Source organism: Marmota flaviventris, chromosome 13, assembly GCF_047511675.1.
Source record: "Marmota flaviventris isolate mMarFla1 chromosome 13, mMarFla1.hap1, whole genome shotgun sequence".
In the NCBI taxonomy this organism is placed as follows: Eukaryota; Metazoa; Chordata; class Mammalia; order Rodentia; family Sciuridae; genus Marmota; species Marmota flaviventris.
In genome coordinates this window covers 35,914,599-35,928,962 of record NC_092510.1, presented here as the reverse complement: position 1 = coordinate 35,928,962, position 14,364 = coordinate 35,914,599, and the positions used below count along the sequence as shown (strand labels likewise).

General features: G+C 32.5%; 1 protein-coding gene across 1 annotated transcript in view; it reads left to right on the top strand.

Annotated features, from left to right (window-relative positions):
- The window catches only part of Zng1a (Zn regulated GTPase metalloprotein activator 1A), a 42,280-nt gene that overhangs the window by 11,903 nt on the left and 16,013 nt on the right, over window positions 1-14,364 (top strand). Inside the window, exons 7-9 of the mRNA XM_027940140.2 lie at window positions 6,071-6,117; window positions 8,073-8,159; window positions 11,212-11,256. Coding sequence (XP_027795941.1) covers window positions 6,071-6,117; window positions 8,073-8,159; window positions 11,212-11,256 — 179 coding nt within the window. The remainder of the gene's footprint in view (window positions 1-6,070; window positions 6,118-8,072; window positions 8,160-11,211; window positions 11,257-14,364) is intronic.

Below are 14,364 nucleotides of genomic sequence, written 5' to 3'. Positions count from 1 at the left end.
CTTATTTTTTGTTATAAATGCTATCAAACACAAGCTGGAAATGAGGTTTTAAAAAATATTTCTTTGCCTCATTTTGAAGAAATCAGAATTTGTGTATGGGATTAGTGAGGAGAAATCTTAAATCAAAAGATATCCTGCTGTGAATGTTTTTGTTAACTACTAAGATCATCAACTACATTTAATTGGCCTCAATTTATAAAATGTACTTAGTGAGATCTTTTAAAACATATGGATAAATAAAATAAAATAGTGTTTTCTGACTTCCCAAGTGAAACATCAATAAAGGCCTCTGAGCATGAAATTATCCTCTGTCCTCAGCATCTCTTTCCTCAGCACCTCTGTCCCAGCACCTCAATCTGGGGTCCAAAATAATAATCTTTTGTAAGTTTAAACCCAGTGTTTAAAAGTCTGTGTTAGTTTTGTATTCTACCCTACGATATATCTAAACTTACTAATATTTAAAGTTTGTTTTTCTTCTAAATTTCCAATGACATTATGCTCTAAGAAGGTATGTCAGGCTTGTCAAATGGCCACTGATACTCCTTTTCTGGTCATTTACTTCCTCCTGGGATAAAGCACCCTAATTTGAGAAGTTTGGGCAGTACTTTCTTATTTAGAGTTTAGAATCTCAATTTATGAATTGTCTAAAGATTCAAAGAACAATTCCAAATATTTTGCTCAAAAATATTCTAATGACTGAATGTTCTGAAATCATCTTTTTAGCAAAGTATCTTGGAGATAGCAAAGCAAAACAAAAAGTAAATTCTTCATCTTGAATATTACAGGCATGTTTGAATACATGGTTCCTCTACAAATTTATTCCCAAATTTGTGATACCTATAGGATAGATAGGTCATTTCATTTGTGATGTTGTTTTGTTTATTTTTGATAAACTTAATGTGTCATACTGGAAGTCAAACTCTTTATGTATTTTATGACTTTGAGAATAATTTATATGTATAGTTGGGTATACAAAGGAATTAAATAGAATCTGTTAGTAGCATGGTAGAAGCAGGAAAAAAAAAAAAAAAAGCAAAAACCCAAAGCAACATTCTGAATAATGCAAACACGGTATACATTTAACCCCCTGCCACCTTGATAAAACCTCTTAAATTATTAAATCAATATACCTGCACAAAACTGACATACTGTCAAGATAATGGAAACTTTAGATTTTCTAAGTCGGATGCCAGATAAATAACTTTGCCTTTATATAAAGAATTTGCCAACTTGTCCAATTCCTCTGGTTGCAAAGCTTGACCTCAGTAGCTGCTTGTGATTCAGAGAATTCTGAGGCAGTACAAGTAATGACACTTGGATAATGGGCAGCAATTTAAGGGTGTCATGCTTCACAGAGCGAGCCCATCACAAGTAAAGCTGAGAAATGGTACCCTGTGGCCAGCCAGCCAAATTGAAACTGAAGTGGTAATTGATATCATGGGCTATCACTCTAATGGGATTGTCACCCATTGATCTGAAATATTCATTTTTTAATCATGGGCAAAGAATTGGACAACTTAAAATGACAGCTCTCTATTCTCAGGACTTGACACTTGGGCTACTGACATTGTTCTTTTCAATTCTACAAATGTGACAGCATTTAATGCAATAGAATCAGTGAATGAAGTTATGTAGGAAAGGTCAAGTGAGAGGGTTCTTTTTGGTTCTTCTTTTATATTACACAAGCTGTTGAAACAATTCAGTCAGAACACAGTTTGCTTAGAAAAGCCTGGAAAAATAAATAGACATTATGCAATAATTTTAAAAAATATTTTGTTTTAGTTGTAGTTGACACAATACCTTTATTTTATTTTTATGTGGTGTTGAGGATCGAACCCAGCACCCCACATATGCTAGGCAAGCACTCTACCACAGAGCCACAATCCCAGCCCCCTGCAATAATTTTTTAAAAGTTGAAATTGTGTTAGATCTATAACCAATCCATTTGAAAGAAATAGCTGCTGCTGCCTTTTTTTTTTTAAATCATTGATGTCTGACATCTTTGACACTAGATGTATTTCTGCTTTCATTTACAACAGTGTTCTTTAGCTAGTGAACTTTTTTTAATATTTATTTTTTAGTTTTAGGTTGACACAATATTTTTTATTTTATATTTATGTGGTGCTGAGGATCGAACCCAGTGCTTCTAGTATACTAGGCGAGCACTCTACCACTGAGCCACAATCCCAGCCCCATTAGCTTTTTTCTCTTCCTCTTCCTCCTCCTCCTCTTCTTCTTTGTCCAAATTGTTTCTTTATTTCTTTAAAAAGAAAAAAAAAAGATACTCGGAATTTGTTCCTTTTTTTCCTTACAACTTTGTGGAGTTATAATTGACACAAAAAAGTAGCAATAAATTGTGCAACTTAATGTTTTGAGGTGTGTGTGTGTGTATGTGTGTGTAGTGAAAAATACTGTGAAACAATCAAGCTAATGGACACATAATTTCACATAGTTACCACTTTTTGAAGTGAGGTGTGGGGTGAAAACATTTAATATTTAAGCTCAGCAAGTTCAAGAATTTAATCTAGTAGTCTTACTTATAGTCATCATGCTATAATTAGCTTTCCAGAATGTATTCATCCTGCATAACTGAGACTTTGTACCCTCTGACCAACATCTCAGACCCTATTTTATCCTTTTGTTCCCCTTTGTTTCTTGTGGTAGGGCAAGTTGGGAGTTTGAAGCTTTACCTTTTGAATATGTTTTATTAGTACAAATTATTAGTCTTTTTTATATAAAAGCAAAAGCTACAGTCTCTAAGCAGAAAGGAGGAATCCTTTGGACATATGTGCAATATAAAATATTTTAGAAAAAAGTTTGCAGACTTTGCCTATGCAGGTAGAATAGATGCCAAATCTACATTGTATTTGATAAATGAAAAATCATCTGACTTAATGACCAAATATTGTAGAATGTTCTTTTGAAGAGCAGATGTATATTTTAGTTTTGTTTTGGTGCAAGTTTCACTTGTGAAGGTAAGAGGGTTTATAAGGGAGATGTTGAGTTGATATCTGAATGTTAGTATGCATTTCTTATTATTTATTTATTTATTTGGTACTGGGGATATAAACTAGAAGTACTTTCCTCTGAGCCACATCCCCAGCCCTTGTTTGTTTTTGTGTTTCGGTACTCGGGATTGAACTCAGGGGCACTCGACCACTGGACCACATTCCCAGCCCTATTTTATATTTTATGTAGAGACAGGGTCTCACTGAGTTGCTTAGTGCCTCGTTTTTGCTGAGACTGGCGTTGAATTCGCAATCCTCTTGCCTCAGCCTCCCAAACTGCTGGGATTATAGGAGTGCACCAATGCTCCAAGCTTCCCTAACCCTTTTTATTTTTGGGACAGGGTCTTTTCAAGTTGCTTAGAGCCTCACTAGGTTGCTGAGGCTAGCCTTCAACTTGCAATCTGAGTCTCCACTTTCTGAATTGCTGGTACTATGGATGTGCACCACCATGCCCAGCTGTGTTTATTATTTTTTATGTTTGTATAGCTTTCATATATCGATAGGACAGGACATTTGTCTCTTTATGACTATTATTATTATTATTATTAGGCATATTCTTGATAGAATTATGCATATTGATAGACTTTTATTTTGGGGATTTTAGCTTATTTTTGTATTTAATACTTCCTGACTGTCTAGAGGTAGTACAACATGTTAGTCCACCCCAGTTTGCTTTGAATGAAATTTTCTAATCTTATGGAGAAGTAAATGGATGCAAAACAATGAGAGTAATTGTAAAACTACTTTTTTATTAGTTATATTTAGGATAGAAATGAAAAAAACAAATCTTTTAATTCTTATATCTTTTTTTACACCTAACCAACTCACAGCCAGATAACCCCAAATGGGGCTCCCAAAAGGTCAAAAATATAATGTCTTGAAAAATTCTTAAGGCTTTTGAAAGAATTTTCAATATTACAGGATCATTCAAGGTCAGATGCCTTGCTTACAGTGTATAATTGTTAAAGAGATTTGCTTTTCAGTGAAAAGGGATTTGTTGTTACATGTTAATAGAACTTTTCAGATAACAACATTTATGAATCTATGTCAACAAATAGGAGGTGTTAACTAATATTCATTCAAGGAAGGTTTGTTGGGCCTGTGAGTCAGATAATATTAAAGGGTCTATTAATAGCTTTATTCTCTAGAGGCCTTGGGTCAAGAATAATAATGAAAAATATTAAACTTGGTCTTCTGGCATGGAATAATTTTTGATACAATACTCTCCAAGTTCTATGACTTCCATAATAATTGCAGAGTGGTTCTGCCCCTGAGTATATAAGATTGTTCTCCAAGAAAAAATGAGTGTATCATTCCCATAATTTTAGTTTAGTTTTGTTTCCCCCTAAATAGTATTTGGTAAGCTTAAAGAAAGGAAAAAGTTTCTCTTTCCGTAGTCTTAACCAAGATTATTAAGTTAAATTATTACCAACTTTCCTTTAGGTACTAAACTATCTAAGTACTTTAGCGGTCACCTCCGAATGAATTGTGAAACTTAATTTGAATATTAATTTAGGTAATTGTTAATTTTTTTATGCAAATTATTAACCTGTGACATTGTGTACAAGACTTATTTTATGTGACATAAAAGGATTTTATGAAAATTTTAAAATTTTGTTGACTTTACTTCTGTTTTTTATTACAAATATAGTAATAATAGCCCTCTCATAGTGTATAGATTGGTATTCTGTGATGGTGAGATTTAGTGTCTTCCTTTATAAAATAAGAATAGTTAAAGTCTAAATGAGATAGCATATGTAAAAGAATTTAATAATTTAAGAAGTTTAATTGAAATTTAAAGAGTATTTATTTACTACAATTGCCTCTCTCAGTAACTAGCTTTTTATTGTAATAGGGAATCTGTGTGGAGGGCTGAGGTGGTGCAGGTGAAAACATAATTTTTCCAGAAGATCTTATGGCATTGATTACTTTTTGAGTTCTAAATAGGATTATGGGGGAGGGGACTCTGCTACCAGAAAATGAACACTATTATAATCTCATGGGTGTCTAAGTCAGTGTCAATATTTTTTTGGAGTGAGCCTGATTGGAGAAATAGCAAGATAGGCAATTGCACTGGAGAGATCAAATCACTCTGTATTTACAAATAATAAACTGCTTTTAGGCCAGAATTATTAGGGCTGTGTCTTTCCCATAGCTTTCTTTTTTTTTTAGGAAATTTAAAAGGCACAATACTAAGTTCATATTATACATGATTTGAGGGAGAGGAGTTGGGCATGAATATAGGAATGGAGTGAAGGAAGCATGTTAGCTTTTTAAAAGGTATAATTTCAATGGTTATTCTTTTATAAGTAATAATCAATAATTTAGAATGAGCAGTTTTATAAAAAGGAAAATACCTAAAATCTGAACTATAGCTTTACATATTTTTTATATTCATTTGAGGGGTTTTCTTTTTAAGAAAAAGAGCAGGAATTCAAAATCCTAAGCCCCTTTCTCTCCAAAAAACCCTTTAGTTTCACTGTAGGAAACAAAAATGAAATGGAGAAAAAGGATTTCAGGCAGAATAGTTAGTCTTATAAGCCAGGCACAGAGAGACAAATTTTTCACGATTTCGCTCATGTGAAATCTAAAAAAGCTAAGCTTAGAGAACTAGCAAATAGTGTTTAGAGAGGGAATTGGGAAGGGAAAGATTAGTTAATGGATACAAAGTCACAGACAGATTGGAGGAATAATTGTGGTGTAACTATAATTACCCAGAAGAGTAATTATAGTCAAGAGTATTGTGTCATATAATTCAAAATAGCAAAAAGAGAGTGTTTTGAATATTCTCATTATAAAGAAATGATAACTGTTTGAGATGATGAGTAATCTAAATGCCTGAGTTGAACATTATACAATGTATAAATATACTGAAACATCACACCATGAAGATGTATAGTTTATTTCCTGTCAATTAAGAAAATACTTTTTTAAAGAAAAAAATTTAAACACAAAATAGTTTTTAGAGGCAAGAAAGATTTCTCTGAAGTAAAATTCTTTGTGTTGACATTAGATTTTGCATTATACCACAGTAACTTTTTATAAATTTTGTTTTTATTTAGCATTTAACAGAAGAAAAACCTGATGGCCTAATCAGTGAAGCTACTAGGTACTCATACTTAAAATATTGATTGCTGACTAATTGAAAAATTAGTAATATGAAACCACAAAACAAATATGAAAACAGTTAAAGCAAATTTATTTTCTTTTTTTCTATCTATTCATAATGAATTAATAACTGACATTTTATTTAAAACCATTGATATTGTAGCACAATGTGAATGCTGGACACCAGAATGCTTTATGAGGAATTTGGGAAGTAGTAGGATAAAATATTTTCTTTCTTTTTTCTTTTTCTTCTTTTTGGTACCGGGGCTCTTAACCACCGAACCACATCCCCAGCCCTTTTTAAATTTTTTATTTTGAGACAAGGTCTTGCTAAGTTGCTGAGGCTGGCTTTGAGCTTGAAATCCTCCTGCCTCAGCCTCATGTGCTGCTAGGATTACAAGTGTGTGTCACTGCACCCTACTAAAAATATGTTCTTATTCTCATCCAGTTTCTTTGGAATTGAAGATTATTACAAAAAAAAAAAAAAAAAAAAAGAGAGAGAGAAATCATTAACTTGTTTATGGTGTTAAAAACTGCCTCAGTATTCATTGTTATTCAGAATAGATGAATATATAAATGCTTTTAACTTGGCACTTAAAACATTTATTAAGTAACTTTATGTTCCTTATTGATTTGTCTTTAGATTTATAAATATTTAAATTAACTTGCCTGCCCTGAGCATATTCTTGCTAATGAGATACAGGTTTTGAGGTAGATGACACTCACTAAATATGCTGCTGGGTTTAAGAGTAAGACTCCCCTGGGATTTGGTTCAGATGATGTTGACATAAAAAATAAAGACAACAGCAAATAGTTGATTATCATTTTGGAATATGATACCCGTTGTTTTGTAATCCTGCCTAAACACTGCAATTGATATGTAATTATGATTCAAATTAGAATGAACTTAAACATTATTGTAATGTTTTTCCTTATGAAAGTGTTTTATAGAAAATATTTATAAGCCAAATAGAAAATAGCAAAATGTTATAAAAGCCAAAAGAAGATGGGCTGGAGATATAGCTCAGTTGGTAGAGTGCTTGCCTCGAATGCACAAGGCCCTGGATTCAATCTCTAGCACCACAAAAACAAAAACAAAAGCCAAAAATAGCTTAAGCATAAAAGTCCTCTAATTTAAAGACTGTATTTGCAGATATGTACATTCTGTCTTTATTCATATAAAATTACTTAAATAGAAATATGTTCATGAGAATTTGATTTTGTTTTTGATGTAGCATAAGACTCAGAAACTAATAGTCTAGTTTTTAACATTTCCTGAAGAATTTAGGAAAATTGAAAGATTCCTTAGCTTCACTACTCTAGTTAATAGAAAATAGAACTTCCAATTATAATAACTGTTTTGCTATGTAGCATTCTGTCAGCTGTATTCTTTAACTGGAATTTCTGTGTATCTGTTTTACAGAGATAATATATAATTTGTACTGATGAAGAAGATATATATTGATGTATCTTCTGAAGTGTAGTTTTTTAAACAAAACTGTTTAATGTATATTTATGTTAAGTGAACTTTTTTCTATTTGAAAATTATAGTAAACATTGAGATATTTTAGTAACTAAATTTTCCTTATTTTCGTTTCTTTGGCTTTCTGAATTTTATGCCTCTTCATAAAGATAATTATCAGTTGAAAATCATCCTTTTGATTATAAACTTTTTGGGGCTTATCTTTATAGCTCCAGAGTTTTAAGGGTACTTAGTAAATGAATGAATACTATAATAAAGAATATGAATAGTATAATGTGAAATCTGAATTTATATAGTGATAAATGCAATTCCCCTGTACTGTCTGAAGAATAAGTAGATTCGGAGTACACTGGATCACTGCAGTAGAACCCTAAGTATTTCTCAACTGATATATTTATTTGAATGACTTATTTGTATTTATTTTTAATCTCAACATTTTTCTTTTGACATCTGTTCTTTGTTTGCTATTTTAGGCAAGTTGCTTTGGCAGATATCATTCTCATCAATAAAACAGACTTGATTTCAGAAGAGGAGCTAAACAAATTAAGAGCAATCATTAGGTATAGTAGATAGCAGCTGTGTACCATATAGATCAAGAAGCTAGAAGATGGGATTTCGAATATTTTCACCATAAAGAGATGATAAATGTTTGAGGAGAAGGATATTTAACTGGGTTTAAGTCTTACACAATATATGCATGCATCAGAACATCACATGGTATCTGATTAATGTGAATAATTTTTATTTTAAATTTAAAGTCCAAAGAAGAATATAAGGCAGAAATTATAAATCTTTTAAGTACCCCAAATACAATATACAAAGTATCTTTACTATGACTATTGCCCTGTAGATACTTAAAGTTCAAGGTTGACCTGCTTCAAGGACATTAAGAAATCTCATATATTGTTGGCCAATAGATTGCTATATAATAGAAATATATAAAATTATTCTCCATTATTTGCAGAAAATAGTTCAGAATTCACAGATTGATATTCAGGATCCTCTGACTCCATTCTTCTTTTCCTGTCTTCTCTTTTACTCCTTCCTAACATCAAGTCCCCCTGACTTTACCCAAGATTGTTAATTTACTTTTCTGTGAATGGGCCTTGCCAAATCCCTGCATTGTTCATAATGTTTTTCTTGCTTTGCCAATTTCAGAGACCTTCATCTTCTCTCTCAGCAATTTTATCTATTCAATAGAACCTATTTTCTCTCTCCCTCTCCAGTTATGTCCTTTTTATCAAGTGTCCCTAACTCTGGTGGTCTCACTTTTACATGAATCATCTTCCGTGATTATTAGCTATGCCTTATCTTCCAATTTGTTTTAATGTCTTAAGTGTGCATCAGCAAGGCGATATGAATGATATTTGATTATGTATTAAATAATGCAACAGTCATTTTGCTGTTGTGGAGACTGCCATTCTTTTTGAAACGGAAGATCGGCTTTTCAAAGGAAGTTAAAGAGTTCAGGGACTTTGTTTTGACTTATTTGTATGATCTAACATAGTAAATGTAATTTATAAGGAGACTTTCAATAGCTTTTATTACTGGCCATCTTTAATGGGTACAGTGCTTGTGCATAATGGCCAAAAATTACCTTACTTAGTATTTATAACTTCTTTTTTTTTTTTTTTTTACATTTCAATTTTTTTCCTTAAAAGGAGTGAGTTTTGTACAAGGGGATTAAATGCTTTATAGACAAGATTAAAAAACTGCTAGAACCAGCTTATTCATCATCATCATCTAATTCATCTTTCTCTTTATCCTCTTCATCTTACTCATCTTCCTTCTTCTTCTTTTTCTTGCTTTTTTTTAGCCTTGACAACTCCCTTTTTTGCTGTATCAGGTTTTCCGTTATAGGCAGCAATATTCTTTTTATATTTTTCCTTCAGCTTAGCAGCTTTCTTTTCATAAGGCTGTTTATCATTGGAGCAGTGTTATTCCAATCTTTCTCAGTTTCTTTCAATATCACCAATGGATCGGCCAGGATGTTGTTCTTTGATTTGGGCGATACTCAGAACAAGAAGGCCATTGGAGGCCTCTTGGGTGCATTGGGATCCTTGATATTCTTTTTGTTTCCCCTTTAGGAGGTATATAGTTTTTCATTTCTCTTTCATAAGGGGCCTGGTCTGCTTTTGCTGTGTCTTCAGATTTTCCTTTCTCTTTACCAGAAGTGGTCTTCCACCTGAGCACTTCTTGAACAACTCTAAGTAGTTGACTGAAGCATCTGGGTGCTTCTTCTTGTGCTCCTCCTGGCAACTTGGCACAAAGAATGCATATGATGACATTTCACCTCTTGGCTTCTTAGGATCTCCTTTGCCCATGTTTAATTGTTTTTCCTCAGCAAGGCACAGAATTGCCTAGTGCCTCTCCAGCTCTCACTTGCCCTGGTGCTGTCTCTATGGAGCTCAGTGTACTGCAGTGGCTGTGAGAGTGGGAGACAGACGCAGCCTCCTAGTATTTACAACTTCTGAATCTATTGTGCTAGTTGATATAGTATATGTTATAAATTGAATCAATAAATGTAAGATTCATCAAGGGATTGTTTATAATGAATAGTGACTGGAGAAAAAGGAAATTCATACTTTTCTTTATATTTGTTCTTATTAATAGTCATATCTTTAAATTTTACTCAGAAGAATATCATCTCTTTGGCAAACATTTTTGCCATAAAAGGAGTAATTAATATCACCTAGCTTTTATATCTAAGCTGGGTCTCTAGCACTGGCATTATTAATGATTAGCCAGGTTTTTTTTGTTTGTTTGTTTTTGCCAGTCTGTACATTACAACAGTACCAGAAAAGAATTTGGAAAAAACAGTTTGATAAATTTCAGGCCTTTTGGGGGGCTTTTTTTTTTTTTTTTTTTACCCTCTGTTGTACATGAGACTTGTGCCTGACTCAAAATCAGATTTGAGGAAATAAGTTAAACATGCTTTGGGAGAAATGACTATCAGGTTATAGAATATATTCAAAAGAGAAGATGAAGAATTTTGTAAATAATTGAAAGAAGTAGTGTGGAGACTTGCCTCAGAATCACCCTATGCAGGAAGCCTTACCCTTGAGAATAAGCTTGAAGAAGTACCACATATCTTGGGCAAGTAACCCTAAAGACTATGGAATTGATGATATAAAGATAAATAGATTGTTCAATGTATTGAAAAGAAATTAACAAGTAATTTTTGGTGTCATACAAAGAGAGTCATATACCATCCTTTTAGTGTGTATATAGCCATTTCCATGATGTTGTGCCTGGGGAAAAATGCTATCACTAAAAATATTGAGAGTTTGCTAGAATTATTATTTATGAATCATTTTTTTCTGAAGTGAATGGTTTTTTGTAAATCATAAACTCATCCCTAGTCTATCAGTTGTATAGTAGATTTTTACATATGATGTTTTCTTAATGCATGAATAGAATATAACAGATTTAGGGTTTGAAGGGAAAGAATAATTAAACATAACAAAATGCAACTTTTATTTTCTGCTTTCAGTTTTTCTGGTTGCAGTTATATTTATGTTTCCTTCCTTCCTGTTTTAGAAATAATGTGATTTGTGTGCTTTGAAAACAACAGTATGAATATTTACTTTTTTTGCTTTTTATTTATTTCAGATCAATAAATGGACTGGGAAAAATTTTAGAAACACAAAGATCAAGGTACTTTTGAAAAGCTATTACTAACAACAAATACTTTCTTTAGTTATTAATAGTAAATATTAAGTAATATGTATATATTCACTTGATTCTAATATAAGAAATATAGGTGCACTTTAAAAAAAATGGAACCCCAAAATATTTTTATTGAATGCTCTTTATTAATTAATTGGCATATTTAGTTAATACTTTTTCTTCTTATAACTAAGATCACAGAAGTGGGATAACACTATGTAACTGCTTTTGTTTAATAAGGAAGAATACATAATACATTCAACCACTCAAGAAAGTAATTCAGTACAGAAATCTGAACAAGTATACCAAGGAATCTTAATTTGATGTATTTAAACGGCCTTTTAATATTTTTGAAACCACATTGGTGTTTCATAATTGCAAAAATAAATGTCATGTAGAATCTTTACCTTTAGGTTACTGGTATAGTCCTTCATTAAATTTTGATTTCCATTTTCTTCAGATTCTTCTCTTTTTGTTCTATTCATGCAGAGGTGCATTTCTTTATAAAATAGATATGCTTTTAAAACATCCATGGAATGTATTTTTGTGGATTGAACTAATTTTCTATTAAATACTATCATGATTTCAGAAAATTTCTATACAAGGGTATTTTATTAAGCCAACTTTTTGGAGAGAATGATTAGCAGTTGGGAGACATGCAACTTGGGGCCAGCAGCTCTGAGGCTCACAGCTGGCAACTCAAGTACCACCCTGTTCTTAGTTGAGGAATAGTTCCCTTGGAAGTGCAGTAGAGGCCTTTGCTGAGTGGCTTGTCTGCAATGGCAGAGATTAGAAGTGCTGACAGACTACTATAAGTGTTAGGCAGTCACAACAGCAGCTGTTTGTAAGCATGGGAACAGCTGGGGCATTAATTTGGAATGTATTCTCAGAAGCCATTCATTTGCTGACAGAGGTAGTAGAAGAATGCCCTTAGTGTAAGTCTTCTACAAGCATACACCAAATGTGCTTCCTGCGGTTCAAATTCCATTGTAGAAACTATGATTATGTAACTCATACTGTGAATCATTTCTGTTACACCCTATATTTCTTTTCTTCTTAATTTTTCTTTCCTTCATGAAATGACATGCAGACAACTACATAATGCTTAAATGAACGTTTAAAAATTATATCCATAAATAGCTGTAGTTTTGTAATAGCATGTATTCAGTTCATATTTATAAGCATCTTAAATTTTCTTCTGTTTGGAAAGTTCCATGAATAAAGGTTTCTCTTAATTAGTTTATTGTGTGATGATTTTGTTTACTGTTTCTAACATTTGCTATATTATGGAATGGTAAACATATAGTAATTAATTGTTACTTTAAATGGGTGAATGAACAAGTACATAAAATGTTTTTTCTTCAGTTTATTCAGTATCTGGTATTGGCCAGTGCATCTGAGAATTTAGGGATCTTCTAAAATAGTACTATGAGGGTTAAAGTTGGGTTAGAATCCTTTTCAGTGAAGATAAGACAAGACATCCATAATAGAATTCTTTATATTGGGTCATGGGTCTATATTAAAAATTTCCCAGAATTCCTTATGAAGTTTTGTTTCATTTAATTTTTAAATTTTAATTCCTTTATTGTGTTGAGTTTGACAAACAGGGACAGAAGTAAAACTGCTATTAGCATGTGTACAAAAAGTTTCACCTTGAATATTTAAGGAATAAGTGTGTAGCATTATCTTATTGGCTTAAGTTGGTTTAGAGGCAAACATAGTTTTAGGGGACTAAAAAGACTAAGTAAATAAATTAATAAAGTAGACTGTTAGAAGATGTGCCATTAAGTTTAGGGTTTGGAACAGAGAGACAAAGAAAGAGGGGGGGCAGGGAGGGAGAGACGGAGGGGAAGGGGACCACCGTTAGATGACGTGCCATTCTTGTCTTTTCCAGAGTTAACTTTAGAGATTTACAAACAGAACAAAGGAAAACCAGAACCCAGTTGTTCAATAATAAGTGAATCAATTCAGCAAATTATTGGAAATTCTACTGGCTGTTAGGTATTTCATGGCAGGTTAAGGATTTAAGCAATGGATAAGACAAAAATTGCCCAAGATGAGTGATTTGGGGAAAACAGAAGCAAACTAGCAAAGAGCAACATGTTAGGCAAGATTAATATATCACAAGAGGAATATTCAAAGCATAGGTCCTATAAGAAAAGGAAATTAGAGGAATCACTGCTCAACTCTTACTGATGAAGAAATAGAAAAATACTAATGAGAGTTTTCCAGATGGTCTAGACTTTCCAAGCATAGGGAAGATTTTTTAAAAATGGATTTTTAAAAATATGTTTATAGGTCTATAATTTGGGTATATTAATTCCATATTAACTGTAATTTGTATTTTTAAATTTTTTATGGAAGATTTTATATTCCAGGGACCTGCGGATATTTTAGAAAGATTAGAACACATGGTATTATATAGCAGAAAGCAAAAGTATATGACTGAAGAGATGGAGAACTTACCACAAAGAGTCTTTAATGCATGATACACAGTTTGGATTTTCTTCTGTAGGCAACAAGGAGTCAGTAAAGTATTCTAAAAGCAGTATGACTCTTGGGAGGTGAATTCAATGTGGAGCTATTCTCTAAAGTATAGGAAATATATTAACTTGGATGGGGTGGTGGTGGAAGTAAGTTTGGAAAAGTCAGTTCATTCTATTTAATTAATGGTTTTGAGTTTGAGGTACCACTGGGAAAGCATTTGGAAATTTAATGCTAGAGTCAGGACTGAGCTTTTGAACAATATCTGCATCACATAAATCTGGAATTAGCTGTCATACCCTGTTGGTGAGACTCATTAGAGTTTGAAAAGATGACTCTTAAATAATATTCCTAAAGTAGCAGCTTTAATCAGTACTTATAGAAATTAGGAGAGGGCTGGGGCTACAGCTCAGTTGGTAGAGTGCTTGCCTTGCATGCGCAAGGCCCTGGGTTCAATCCCCAGCACCACAAAAAAAGAAATTAGGAGAAAAGTGAGCTTTTGAAATTTTTCTCCCCTCTTTTTATTTGCTTTATTCCTCCATTTAGTTTTTAAATGACGGTAATTGTCTTTTTATTTTTATTTTTCTATTAAAAAGGTTTGGAAAAGATCTG